Source organism: Scomber scombrus, chromosome 21 (assembly GCF_963691925.1).
Source record: "Scomber scombrus chromosome 21, fScoSco1.1, whole genome shotgun sequence".
NCBI lineage: Eukaryota > Metazoa > Chordata > Actinopteri > Scombriformes > Scombridae > Scomber > Scomber scombrus.
The window spans coordinates 19,985,339-20,000,356 of NC_084990.1; the positions used below are offsets into that span (position 1 = coordinate 19,985,339).

The window sequence follows — 15,018 nt, forward strand, 5'->3', positions numbered from 1 at the left end:
TTGTCGAATTCAAATGTATATTATAACGAAAGTAATATTGACCTAGCGGGTTTGTTACGGAAATTGACAATAGAAACATATAGAAATGTGAAGACGACTTGATTGCATTTCCCAACATTTCCCAACTTAATGGTCTTTACGAGTGTGTTATAAAATCAATTTTTCTCCATTAGCCTTGAACGCAACAAACTTAAAGCGAGAGAGGGGAATTGACCAATCAGAGCGCTGCTTTCGCTGTGAGAACCGTTACCAGAATGAGCCACCAGAGTGCGACATGGAACCACCATTCAACTGTAGCTAATGTTGCGATTTATTTTACTAACTTAATTCACAAATTATAATTTATTTTTTTTAAAGTTAAACCAACATAAAGTGTTTAAATGTTGTTATAAACTCTGAATAAACTCAGATATATTAGTTCATAAGTGTGTAATTGCGTCGCTACGACCGTTAGGACACATCATTACTTTCCAACTGACGTTTTCATACGCAAACCTCGACGTTAATGTAAGTTTTTCGACATATATGTAACTAATAATAATAAAATCTAGTGTTTGTGTGGGTCAACAAGACATAAAAAGGTTAAATGTTAAAAGTGTACCTAAGATTTAATGGTGAACAGTAAGAGGCACTACTTCCTGAGTTTAGGGAAGGGGCTTGGTCCCGTGCCTGCGCCCCGCCGCCGCGACCGCGCATCAAAATTAGCATCGATGAAGTTTGTGCGAACATGGCGGATTTCCTGCCGACCAGGTCCGTGTTAAAAGTGTGTCTGCCCGTCTGCTTGTTGAACAACGGCGAGGTGGAACAGCTGAGAAAGTCCAAAGAGATCGACAGATGTCTCTCCCGGGACAAAACCTATGTGAAGCGGCTTGTGAAGATCCTGCTGCTCGGCGCCGGAGAGAGTGGCAAGTCGACTTTCCTCAAACAAATGCGGATCATCCACGGCCAGGACTTCGACCATCAAGCCCGAGAAGACTTCAGATCTACAATATACAGCAACGTTATCAAAGGTATAACTTTTCGGCAGGGTGTTTAAAGTAGAAGATGGGAAATTGGGGGTTGGTTTGGCCGCGATAGAAAGGCCTCAAAAGAAGTTTCCACATCTGTTTAAGCAGGCAGGGACACATAAACAGAGTACATCTGCTGCTGGCACACCCATAAGAGCCATAGCAGCACTGACATAACACTATAGTTTACTTTGTTTTTTAAAGTTGTACAATTCCCATTCAAGAGGCAAGAAATTTCAAATATTTCATAGGCGAGTTTTGTTATTGCTCAACAACTACTAACCTAGGGATGTATGTAGCTAATGGAGGGCAAGCCTCTCTAGTGCATTTTACTCTTAAGTCCCCTCTTACCCTTTGTATGTACAGAGAGTACACTAAGTAATAAAACCCCTTATATCATCATAGTTTAATCAATAACTCACAGAGAGTCACGTCAAAGTCACTATAAGCTTTACAAATGTATTTAGATATCTTATTTTATTTAGAGCTGCAACCATTACTCCAATAATCCACTAGTTGCCAGCTATTTTGATAATTTTTTATGATTATAAAGTCAAAAAATCCTCTGATTCGAGTTTTGTTATGCTCAACTACTAATCTGGGGATGTATGTAGCTAGTGGAGGGCAAGCCTGTAGTGCATTATACTCTAAAGTCCCCTCTTACCCTTTGTATGCACAGAGAGTATACTAAGTAATATAACCCCTTATATCATCATAGTTTAATCAATAACTCACAGAGAGTCACGTCAAAGTCATATAAGTCACTATAATCTTTACAAATGTATTTAGATGTCTTATTTTATTAAGGGCTGTTGTACAATTGCCATTCAAGAGGCAAGCAATTTCAAATAATTCATAGGCGATGCAAAACCTGGGGCTGCAAGGGGTCTGGGGGTTCCTCTGCTATAAAAAACAAAAAGTTTTCCATTTGAATCCAATTTCCTGTATTTTCTACATACATTTAGGGACTATGGTGATCCAAAATCCAGGAAATAATTACGTTGGTCATAATATTCCTCCAGAAAAGTATAGTGGCACCTACTTAGACTGGTAAAAATCTGGACCGGATTAATTCAGAGAGGCCAAAGTCTCTTTAAAAACACAGATTCAGAATTGTGAAAGCTTTATTCTATTTGTGAAAATGCAATAAAGGCAGATTTCACTGTTTTCTTTTTCATATGTATCAAACTTTAGACCATGCAGGAATAGATAAAAAGAAAAGTGATTGTCCGTGGAGATGACGCTGTGCAGATAAAAAATAAAATACAAATAATAATAAATTAATTTGAAAGTGGGGGGGACATGTCCCTCCTGTCCCCAGTGGAAATTACACCCCAGTATGTAGCTAATGGAGGGCAAGCCCGTAGTGCATTATACTCTAAAGTCCCCTCTTACCCTTTGTATGCACAGAGAGTACACTTAGTAATATAACCCCTTATATCATCATAGTTTAATCAATAACTCACAGAGAGTCACGTCAAAGTCATATAAGTCACTATAAGCTTTACAAATGTATTTAGATATCTTATTTTATTTAGAGCTGCAACCATTAATCCAATAATCCACTAGTTGCCAGCTATTTTGATCATTTTTTAAGATTATAAAGTCACAAAATCCTCTGATTCAAGCTCGTCAAATGTTAAAATTTCTGGTTTATTTAATCCTTAATAGCAGTAAAGTTAATATTTTTGGGTTATGGACTAAATAATACATTTTAGGACTTCATCCTGAGCTCTAAAAGAGGGTGATTGACATTGTTCATCCATTTTCTGACCTGCTCTACATGCAAAGAGCCCAGAGATAACTTCTGTTTTGATTTTTTTGCTATATAAATTAAAAATTGACTTGACTTTTATAGCTCAAACCACTATCAATACCCCTTAGTAACAGCCCTAATTGTATTATTCCTATTTGCAAGGTATTGCTGTACCTGTATCAGCCTCTTGTGCTTGTTTATGAGATAAATTAGTGTTATTTATACAGGATTAAATGATAGGTAATAGGAACATGTTGCAATTTTCCAATCATTACTCTTCTAGAAATATTTATTATATATGATTTTATATTGGTGACTGTGACACCTTTACAAGCACATCCTTGTTACATCCTGCTGCATCGCTGTTGGCTCACAAAAACAGGTTTGTAGGGCACCGGTGTTGTGTTATTTTTGGTTGGCAAACAGTTCAACTGCTGATCCAGCCTATCATCCACATACATGAGTTTCATTTCACTACAGGGGCCCCTCTCTCTCTCTCTCTTACATGTGATATATCTCTCTCCACCGCCTCCTCACTCAGGTATACGTGTGCTGGTGGACGCCCGGGAGAAGCTGCACATCCCGTGGGGTAACTCGGACAACCAACAGTATGGGGACAAGTTGATGGCGTTCGACACTCGATCAGCCAAGATGGCCAGTGGGCAGCTGGAGACGTCCGTCTTCTTGGATTACATACCCGCCATCAAAGCTCTGTGGGTGGACTCGGGTATACAAAACGCCTACGACCGTCGCAGAGAGTTTCAGCTGGTGGGTGGACGTACACACGCACACACACTGAAGTAGCCTTTACTGAATCATAATGGCGGCTCAGTGCTGATGAGAACTTTTCTTTACGTCACTCTAAAAACCAAACCATCTATTACCAAATCAGATAAGAGTTTTCAGAAACTCCGAGTTGCAACTTCATGAAAAGTCTAGACTTCATGAGCTGAAAGATGGAAAAAAAAAAAAAAAAAAAAAAACAGCAGAGAGAATAGAAAGTGAAAGTGATTTCCAACATAATTCATCCTCCCTTTCCTCTCTCTCCTCATATTTCTCGCAATGGTTCTCATTTCTCTGGCGCGCTCTCTCTCTCTCTCTCTCCCCGCCAAGCAGTCAAACATGTGATTTAGTCAGCTTCCTGTTTACACCTCTCCCCGCTCCTTATGTCTCGGCTGTCGGCATGCAAATTTTAACACGCGCTGTGACGTTTGCCCCAGAATAAAAAAGCTGTGGTCGATTGTACCGTCACACGTACTTTCTGGGGCCTTTCCTGTGCTTTCATTTAACCCAGGTAGCACTTTCACAACCTTGCTGCAGCTTTTTTTAATCTTCATATTTAGGTTGCTTTCAAGTGAGGTCATGCGAAGAACTTTGAGGGACCCCCACACACCTAATGAGCAGCAATTACAGCACACACACTTCTCCAAATTCAGTGATGAGACAAAAAGCTGCAAAATTATGTTTTTTTATTTATTTGTTTGTTTGTTTTGTTAGTTGCATAAGCCTGAACTTTTCTCAATGGCGTTTTGTTAGTCTGTCACACAGGCAGCTTGCTCTCAGTGTGCAGACAGAGAAGGGAATAAGAGTGATCAAGAGCAGGAATGTTGATCTGTAGTTAAACAGCTTTATGCTTACATACAGAGCCCAGGCTCTCCCACTCAGCGTTATTTGCACACAAACACAAGAGTGTCACACAACTCAAGTTACACAAGGAAACACACACACACACACACACATACATATATATATACAATCTGAGTGTGTGTGTGTGTGTGTGTGTGTAGGGCTGCAATTAAAGTTCATTTTCATGCATTTCATTTAAAAAAAAATGCTTCTAGAGTTCAAGTTGACATCTTCACATGTTCAAAACCAAATAATATAAAATGTATTATAATGTTGCAGCATTTTTGCAAGTTTACATGTTTTGCTTTTTAATCTCATCCTTCATTTACAGCCAGCGTACACCTGATTCACTACACATGACTACACACACGTAGCATTTACAGATTACTATACGCCTGAAATGATAAGTCGCTCGACAGGAAATTAATTTAATAGTCATTTATCAATAAAGATGTCAAACATTTCATAGTTCCAGCATCTCACATGTGATGATGTTCTGCTTTTTTGTGTCTTAAATGATAATAAATTGAATATTTTTGGACTGTTGGTCAGAAAAGAAACATCAGTTCAAATGCTGCGTAATTACGATGGTCATTTATAATTAATCTCTGATGCATTATAGACAGATGATTAACCAATAAAATGGTCAGCAGATTAAATGGTAATCAAATAATTATTAGTTAAGGCTAAGGCTGCAATTAACCAGCATTTTTTAGTTATAGATTAACCAATTTAGGTCTAATGTTTTATCTACAAAACATCAGGAAATAGGGAAAAATGTTAGTCACAGTTTCCTAGAGCCTCAGGTAGTAAAAGATATTCAATTTATTTTACTTTTAAAACCAGGAGAAGCAGCATCTGTCAGTCGATGTCACAGCCCCAGATTCATTCATACAATAATAGTTGCATTCAAAGTATGTTTTTTTTTTTAACATGCTAATCAAGGACTCCACTATAAACCTTTAATATTAATACATGATGAAAATATAAGATGATCTGTCAGAAGCTGTTTCCATTTTTCATTCTCCTTCATGTCAGCAAGAACTAATTTGTTTCTCTGCCGGTAAACCCATTGTGTCATTATATCCTTTTTTAATTTGCATCACAAGTCACACGTGCCTTCAGGCTTGCGTGTAATTATTTAAAACAAACTTACATCACAGTGAAAAACCACAAAATGGCTCGTATCACCTGGTGAAGTACAAAGTTCACCAAGTGTCAGTGAAAAAACAAAAAGAAACAGCCATAAATCTAATATACCTTCTTCTAACATGGGAACTCCTTCCTATCCTATCATAATGATATTAAAAACACACACACACATAGTAGAGCGGCTATGTTTCATGTGAGTGAACATAGTAACATTGTTATATCATGTTATCTTTTTAGTTTTGCTTTTTAAGAGCACACTCATGTAAACTGAAGGCGTAGTCATGCGGCAAAAATGAACAGAAAGAGCTTGACTGATTGCTGTTCTTGTTTCGCTTCTCCTTTTTTCTTTTTCTTTTTTTTCTTTTTTTTTTAATGGAGTTGATTTTTTTTCTTTTTTGTCTGTTTTGGTGATTTCAAAACCATCAGTCCCTTCAGATTAGAGCTTCTTTTTTACTGAAGGTAGTATCTACTCTCCTGGTCGGTTTGGTTTTTAGCAGCAGCAGCAAGCACACAACATTTAACCATTCCTCCATTGTGTAATCTTAGCCTAGAACACACTCCCCACGTGGGTGCACACACACACACACACACACACACACACACACACACACACACACACACACACACACACACACACTCTCACATGCACGCGCACACACAGGTTTTTCAGGTCAGGTTGGTTATTTTAAAAAAGATCAAAAGGTGAGTACAGAAGCTAACAGTGGAGAGGGGGGCTGGGGTGATGCATGGCATTAACACATGCAGAAATGAAACCTGATCAATCACTACGAACGACATTTGAATTCTTTATAACGAGGGCGTCGGTTTATTGTGTCATTAATGCAAAATATACCTGCGAAACAGCCCTGAGAATGCCCTCACCGCAGAGACACTGTGGGACGGAGGGAAGATGACAAGAGAGATAAGTTTGTGTTGTGCTTTTTCCTGCAGTCAGTTTTTGGGTTATGCTGTGTACAGGACACACACAGATAGATAGAGGAATGCATGCCTCGTGTCTGGGCTTGCACTCATTTTGCATGAACAGCGTCAGAATGGTCTAGAAAAAAAAACACCCCTACACACACACACACACATACTGACACACACCAAATCCAGCCACACTTCTATACATCAAAGACACGCTTACCAACATGTGACTACTGCAGTACGAAATACTTTGCATCCTGCCTTCACCTACCGAGAGCAGAGTCAGCAATCAGCCACACGCACAATTTTGAAAAAGAGGGGAAAAAAGACAGATTACCTGCGTGTGTGTGTGTGTGTGTTAGCTCTCTGTCAATACGACACAGCCACAACCACAGATGTATTCTACTCGAATGCACTGACAGTGAATATGCACCCTCACGTTAACCTCCTCCACACTTATTATTGTTGCCCCCCTTTCTGTGATTAATATCTAATGAATTGTGAAGAATTAACAGGAATTCCTCCTCTGTCCTGTCGCAGGGTGAGTCTGTGAAGTATTTCTTGGATAATCTGGATAAGCTTGGCGACGCGGTAAGTTGTTTCTGCTCACACTGATTAGTTACAATCAGTCCTGTTGATATTATACTTAATATTGCAACACGTCTAGACTGTTTTTAATTTAACACGAGCACACAAACAGCTAAGATTGTTGTTCACCACTGAATATGCTGATGTTTTAACACGAGGTCACCTCTGCCCTGACTTTTAGTGTTTTTAATAGATATTTTATGTATTAGAAGAATTTATGTTGCAAAACAAAATGTTTTTCTGTTATTTTCCCTCAAATTATTATACAATATCTATCTTTTTAAAGAATATTTTTCGTGATTTCCCCAACAAATCTGCACTTCTTCTTCTCTGTTTTCACTAATCTTCTATTATATACATCCAATGTGTAAAAATTTAAAAAGATTAATAACTTAGCAAACATATTTTTAGTGTTTTTAATAGACATATGTATTAATAGGATTTATTTTTTAAGAGTAAATGTTTTTCTGTTATTTTCAAATTACTGTACAATAACAGTTTAGTATCATAGAGGAATAAAGAAACCAGAAAATATTCATATTTTAGACGCTGAAACAAGATCATTTTAGCAGAATAGTTGCACTTCATTTTCTGTGTATCAACTAATCATTACAGTTCTGTTTATATTAAACCAGCTCCTTCATTAAGGAGAAGATTACCAGCAACACTTTATCTTTAATAAATATAAACACTCACTTTTCTTTTAAATTATGCTGGGGTTTTTTGTTGATGAGAATATTTGAGATTATATTTTCCTAAACTCAAAAATGTACCACAAACCCACAAACAATGAATGACAGACTCTTTGGATTTAAAACAAATATCAAGAATATTGATATTATATTTATTTAGTTTAATTATGTTATGTGTTATTTTATTTTGTGTCTGCGCCTTCAAACATGTTTCCTCTGATCTTACTTTACATCCAACGTTCAAGCTTCAGAGTTTTCAGCTATAATCCAGTTATAAACTAAAGATGTTAAACTTGCTCTAGTGACTTTTATTTTCTCCATGGATGAAAGTATGGAGGCTTTTTTCAATTATTTGTTTCCTTTTCCTCTTCGCCTACATGCTCATGTTCTGTCTTACTGTCGTGATAGTAACGTTTCATTTAGCAGAATCTATCACTATCTATCTATCTATCAGGTTGTTGAGGTTTTGTATTCTTTCTAGTGTTCTTTCCATTAATCTCATCGCATTCATAATTGTGACGTCTGCCTGAGCAATTATATAACCGCAAAAGAGACTGTGTGTGCGCGAGAACTTTTGGTCATCTATGCGCAACGAGCAGAGATACTTCACAGACTGCTCTCACTCTCTGAATACTCACTGTAATTGTAATTTTGATTTAATTTAAACAGCTACAGTGCGCAATAACACATTAACCTTGTATAAAACAAGGAGAGATGCATTGCACCGGGTTTTTAGCAAGTTGTTATTTTCCACCTGTAGTCCCTGAAACATGTGCAGTGCCTGGTCACATGACTTGCCGGTGTGCAGGTGTAAATGGACGCTAACGAACAGGACGATACTGAACCAGTGGCCAAATAGAAAACAAATAAAACAAAACAAAAAACCCCGACCTCTGCCATATGGCGATATTTTGGATTTAAGCTTAGCAACATAGAGCAGAAAGTCTCTACGTCACGCAGCAATCAGCACCTTAAAACAGCACAAAGAACTAATAAAGAGACAACAAGTGACAAACAAAGCATAATAATTATAAATGTGAGGAGTGTACGGTCGTTATGACAACAGATAACGGTACTAACATTGTGAAAGCGGTGGAGCTTAGTCAATGGACTCGGTTCCAGTGTTTTGGACTTCACCTTGCTTAGTGGTAAGTTAGATTCGCAAAATCATCAGTAATGATACACTCATGATACTATTTAGTTTATTATATAGCAGTCATAATCGCAATACTTCCCACAATAATCACTTCTTCAGCAAATCGTTCAGCTCTACTTTCTATATGTATTTATGTTGACTTTTCCCTCATTGTGTGTTTTCCGTCTCTCCACCAGCATTACCTTCCAACCCAACAAGACATCCTGCTGGCCCGCAGGCCCACCAAGGGGATCCACGAGTATGACTTTGAAATTAAGAACGTGCCTTTCAAGATGGTGGACGTGGGAGGGCAGCGGTCAGAGAGGAGGCGCTGGTTCGAATGTTTCGACTCCGTCACCTCCATCCTCTTCCTCGTCTCCTCCTCCGAATACGACCAGGTGAAAACTCTCGCTGCTGCCGCCGCTGTGCCGAACGCCCCCATCTCATTTCCTCTTGCAAACGAGCAAGCACTCACGCCCGAGATAGGCTGATAAGTGGGCACCTTTAATCAGTTTGTTCTCGCAGATAATGTTTGATGACTTTTTGATAATTTGCTGCGTCTAAATGTGCACGCAGAACTCTACAAACAGAATTAACAAATTATATCTCAATCTCAAACTATTATGTTACCATCACACACAGTTTGGACACATAGGCAGGTCATAATTCAGGGTACCATTTAAAATAATTCATATCAAATGAAATGGCAGTTTCTGATGCATTGTATTATCCATCATCTTTACATTAGGAAGACGCTACAAACGCACACACATATGTTCGGTACATTTATTTTATTTGAACACATACTGGTTAACATGCTCATCATTCATTTTGAAAAATGATGATGATTTCTTTTTTTTTTTAGGAAAAAATGCTAAAATTCTCTCATTCCAGCTTCTTAAATGACAGAAAACTGAATATCTTTGGGTTGACAAGACATTTTAGGTGAAGTCTTGTGCTTGTGTGAGATGCTTTTCAACTTTTTTTTTTCACAATTTTCTTATTTTATAGATTTTTTATGGACCAAACAATCAATAAACTGAGAAAATAATATTAGATTCATTAATTGGTAATGAAAATAGTCATTAGTTGCAGCCGTAAAGATTATACTGATATTTTATTACCGTTATATATCAACAAAAACACATTATATAAACCCTTTTAAACAAGATTAATTAAATGGTTATTAGATAATTATGACCGTTAAAAGCACTGAGCAGAACTTTTTACAGCTCTTCTAATGGTGACGCTGTGTCTAAATGACCTTACACTTTATTTTTACTACTACATTTCAGTATTTTCATTTAATTACTCACCACTTTTAATTACTTGTTACTTATCAGCTGAGTATGTACTTTGCGATGAGTATAACATTCAATAAGCTAAAATCATCTGATAAGAAATGCCCAGAGACCTTTTTGTAGTAAGTTGCTCCTTCTCTGTCTCTCTCTCTTTCTCTCTCTCTCTCTCTCTCTGTCTCCATTAATTTCCTGTCCTCTCTCATTAAAAGCCCATGAAATGAAACCAAATATAAACACTCGTGCGGTATCTGCACTTCTGAATTACACCATGGGGGAGTTTTTTGTTTTGTTCCGGTAATAGTCGCACTCAAATAGCAAAGTACCCAACAAATGTCCCCCACATGATTTACATCTGGTCCGCCGGTCGTCTTCCAGTGTCGCTGTGACTCACTCGGAAACCAAAACACTCCCAGTCAGTCAATCAAACTTGACAGCAGGGGCTCCTCCCGCTCATTATACGAGCCTGGCTAACCTGACTGCTGTGGTCGAGCAAAACAGACAACAAGACAACAGCTCAGACACTGCCAGAAAACTGCTGCTCCTACTGCGCATGATACGACAGACCTGATTAGATTTTTTTATGGTTCATGGCTGAGAAGAAGAAACCAAAACCAACATCCTGCACCAAATGGAGATTAAATGCATGTCATTACATCCCAACCTCACACAAACGCCAACAAGACCTGACAGGATGTATCATGATAAACAGGGAACGGTGCCGTTCAAATTCTGTATGCAGCTTTTGTTTTTGTTTCTTTCTCTTTTTTATTACTTTGACCAAATCTACAGTACAATACAGTATCAGCAGTACTAGTATAGAATAGAATAGATCTTTATTGTCATTGCAAGTATAAAAAAAAAGATATATACACACAACACTAATACACACACGCACGAGCCAAGCATAACTCACCCATTCCCATGACCACATAACATTTATGCCCAGGAAAAGTTTAACCCCTCTCTTGTGTCTTTCAGGTGTTGATGGAGGATCGGCAAACCAACCGACTCCGCGAATCACTCAACATCTTCGAGACCATCGTCAACAACCGCGTCTTCGTCAATGTTTCGATCATCCTCTTCCTCAACAAGACGGACCTGCTGGAGGAGAAGGTGAAGAGCGTTCCTATAAAGGACTACTTTCCCGACTACACCGGCCCCGAGCACAGCCTGCCGGACATCCAGGCGTTCATGGTGGAGTGCTTCCGGACCAAGAGACGCGACGCCACCCAGAAACCCCTCTACCACCACTTCACCACGGCCATCAACACGGAGAACATCCGTCTGGTGTTCCGAGACGTCAAGGACACCATTCTCCACGACAACCTCAAACAGCTCATGCTTCAATGACACCTGTCAACCTGTGAAAGTAATAAGAGGACCTGAAATGGGGACAAAACCACCCCCCTTGCTCCTGGAAAAAAAAAACAGGACTCGGGAGAGACCAGCCTCAGAAGAATCCGATAGAATTCAGCGTTTTCTTCAGCCGTTTTTTTTTTTGTTCGTTTTTTTTTTTTTTTACTCCTCTTTTGAAGAGTTGGCCTTCTTGTTAGTTGGGGGTTTTTTTGGTAGGGGAACAAGTCAGTAGGGCAGAGATGGTGGTTTTTGGGTGTCAGACAAGATCTGAGCCCGCTGCTTCGTCTTGAGACTCTGTCCTCTGGCCTGAGAGCCTTCCAGCAAAAGACTCGCTGAGGCTTTTTTCGACTAGCAAGGTGCCGGTGCCTGGTTGAGGAAAACCAGCAAAACATTTCACAAACCGGGCGTATGGTTTCTTTAAACAGATATTCAACCTACCAAGCTATCACCATGGTGAAATAAATACTGTGTTAACAAGTTTAGCAAAGTTTTAAAATGGTCAAAATGCACAAAGACCGTCATGTCTGTTCTCAGAGTTTAATTTGCCAGTTTTATGTCCTAGCACTGAATTCATTAAGTCCAAATTCACTCCATTATTTATGTTGCTATTTTTGTGAATCCCTGTAGTTTTTAGTCTTTAATTGTCGATGATCTGGAGACTACACATTGGTTGTTTTTTTTGTTTTTTTTCTTGATTATTGCAGCAGTTTCTCCTTCTCCCATTCCCCCAATTGTTTCCATTTCTTGGTTCGAGATCAGCAGGTTTTTAGGTTTCAGGTTTCAGCACAGAGCCTTTTTTCATTGCAGGAACAAGGACCAGTTCAAATAAAACGGTGAGAAAATTTTAAATGCACAGAACTAGTTGAGATGTTTTTTTGGTTTTTTTTTGGATGTGTAAATCGTCTCCAGCACTGGCACCTTGTCTGTGGGGGAAAAACTGCGAGAATTAACCTTACAATGCCTTTCCACACGATGTCTTAAATATATATATATAGAGAGAGAGAGAGACCTTAAAAATTACTGTTTAAATCCTGTGTGCTTGTGCCAAGGGGGTCTCTAGATAATTTAAACTCAATCTTACCTTTCCTCAGATATGTTTCCCAAGCATTTTTTAAAAGAAACAGACATAAAGACGGTTAAATTACCTTTTTTTTCTTAATTTTATTGGCACATTTGGCAGGTGTGCCAACAAGTGAACATGCAGTCCACTGTTTTCTCAGGGTTGAATAAAAAAAAACGGCATTCGTGATGATGTCATTGTTGAATCGTTATCTGGGTGGCAGAGCATCAGCGAGCGTCAGCCAGGTCTCAGTACAGTTAGCTGGGAGGGCGGGGGGGATGTGTGATTGGTACTGTATCCTCCTGGTTTTGACCCCTGATCGTTGGCCCAGACCTCCTCCTCCTCCTCCCCTCTTCATCTCTGATTAGATGCCTTGTAAAGGGACGAACCTCTCTCCCTCCCTCCCTCCCTCCCTCTCTCCCGTGTGCCTGAATGATGAATGTCTGATAATAAATGTGCAGAGATTTGCTCTACGTGCGTCTGAATAATACTGTAACTTAATACTGTTACGGTAACACCCCACCGTCATGTGAGAATATCTGTGTTGGCACTGAGTTGTGACTCCAGTCCTGGCATCTTTGAAAAACCCCTTTTTTTCTTTTTTTTTTAAGGATTTCCCTTTTTAAAATATGTCTGAATTTGTAGGGGGGGGGGGGGGGGGAATATGGACAGTAAAAAAAAAAAAAAAAGCTACTGGAGTTGAAATACTTTTATAAGCGACTGTATTCTGTAGGGAGCCAAATGTTTGTTAGAGGACAACTTCCAGGCACTGTTATAAAATCTCTGCTTCTCTGCCAAATCACCCCTATGCTTTTTTCTTAGGAATTTTCATTCTCACAAAAAACAAAAATCAAGCTCCTGTGAGCTTTAGTCTGCTTCCAGTCCTGTCTTTGTACATACTGTAATCTGTTTGCCATGTAAATAATATCCAGGTTTATCTCCGTATATGTAAATGGTTGTAGAAATGGCGTTTTTTGTTTTTGTTTTGTTTTTCCCCCTTTCTGAATGTGTTCCAAAATCACTGCTTTTTCCAATGAAGATTACCATTTTATGTAGATGTATTTTTGTGTAATTTGTCCTTCATTCACCTTGAAAATTCATTCCTGTGTTCATTCTCATGCCACTCTAACCTTATCAATAAAATACACTTTTCTAATTAAAGTAGGCTCTTCTTTTGGTTATTATACATAATAATGAGTATATGTGTTAGTTTGTTCTGAATAATATTCACCCAAAAAGACATATACTACCATATACTGTGGATACATTTACAGATATTAAGTTGGCAGTTCAATACAGGGTCCAAAACTTTATAAATGAATGTTATTTAAAGAGAAATGCATATAAGCTTTGAACAGTATATCATCTGTGTAGGATCATCTTTGTTTATTATACATAATAATTATATATATTATAGTTCTCTAAGAATAATAAAATTCAAAAGAGACAAATACATCTCACTTGCAAGATAAACTATCAAATGTGTTTATTCAAAGTACACTTTAACAAAAATATTCTTTGGATAAATTTACAAATATTAAGTTGGAAGTTCAATACACAGAGATACAGGGTCCCAAATTTTATAAATGTATCTTAATTAAGCAGAAATGCATTTGAGCTTTTGTTATATATAATCTGCAAATTGTGTGTAAAATAACTTATAAATGAAGTGAATAAAAAAAAATTGAGTCTATATTATTCTATCTTATTCTTTCCATTGTAGATACAGTTACTTTAAGATTAAACATGTTTGACTTGTTTCCTGACCCATTAAACACAAATACTAGTTGAATCATAAAACATTATGACAACTGAGAAACTCCCATTGGCTGAAGGTTATGAGATGTGGCTGAAAGCCGCGGAAACAACAAGAAAGTGGACCATGTGCTGAGAGGTTTGATCAAAGAGTATAAACCGGAGTACAAAACAGCTTCATGGTGGTTTTTATCAGTAAAATAACACTTTTTTCACTCAAGTAAGATCGTAATTACTACTTTGGACAAAATAAATGTCTCTCTCAAACACATGTTAAATGTTTAGCGGTAATATTGACCATAAATCATCTTAAATCATCATAAAAGTTCAGCCATCTGTTCCGCTGAAGGGGTTTGTACACGAAGCCGGAAGTGAGCAGGAGTGAATCATCTCAATTTAGAAACGTCTAAATAAACGAGTCGGCGCACCACACCCACTAAATAGACCCCTACACTCTCATAAAAGGTGTTGATAACCCGTCAGAGTGATATCAGACAGCGCCTCCTTTTACTTATCACATTTTGTAAGCCAATCGTTAACAGGCAAAGTAATTATTTAAACACTTTATTTATTTTGTACTTTACACTCAGGCTTCCATCGTGCTACCTTCAGGGGTCTTTCCGACTTCACCACTGTTAATATTTACGACCCTGAACGCAACAA

The 15,018-nt window shown here is 38.1% G+C and overlaps 1 protein-coding gene across 1 annotated transcript; it reads left to right on the forward strand.

Moving 5' to 3' along the window:
• Positions 1-627: 627 nt before the first annotated feature.
• On the forward strand, positions 628-13,755 carry LOC134003730 (guanine nucleotide-binding protein subunit alpha-13-like). The gene is made up of 5 exons (XM_062443009.1): positions 628-1,010; positions 3,305-3,531; positions 7,009-7,059; positions 9,081-9,281; positions 11,163-13,755. Exons 1-5 carry the CDS (start codon positions 728-730, stop codon positions 11,532-11,534), a joined length of 1,134 nt encoding a protein of 377 aa, XP_062298993.1. The 5' UTR covers positions 628-727; the 3' UTR covers positions 11,535-13,755.
• The last annotated feature ends 1,263 nt before the right edge of the window (positions 13,756-15,018 follow it).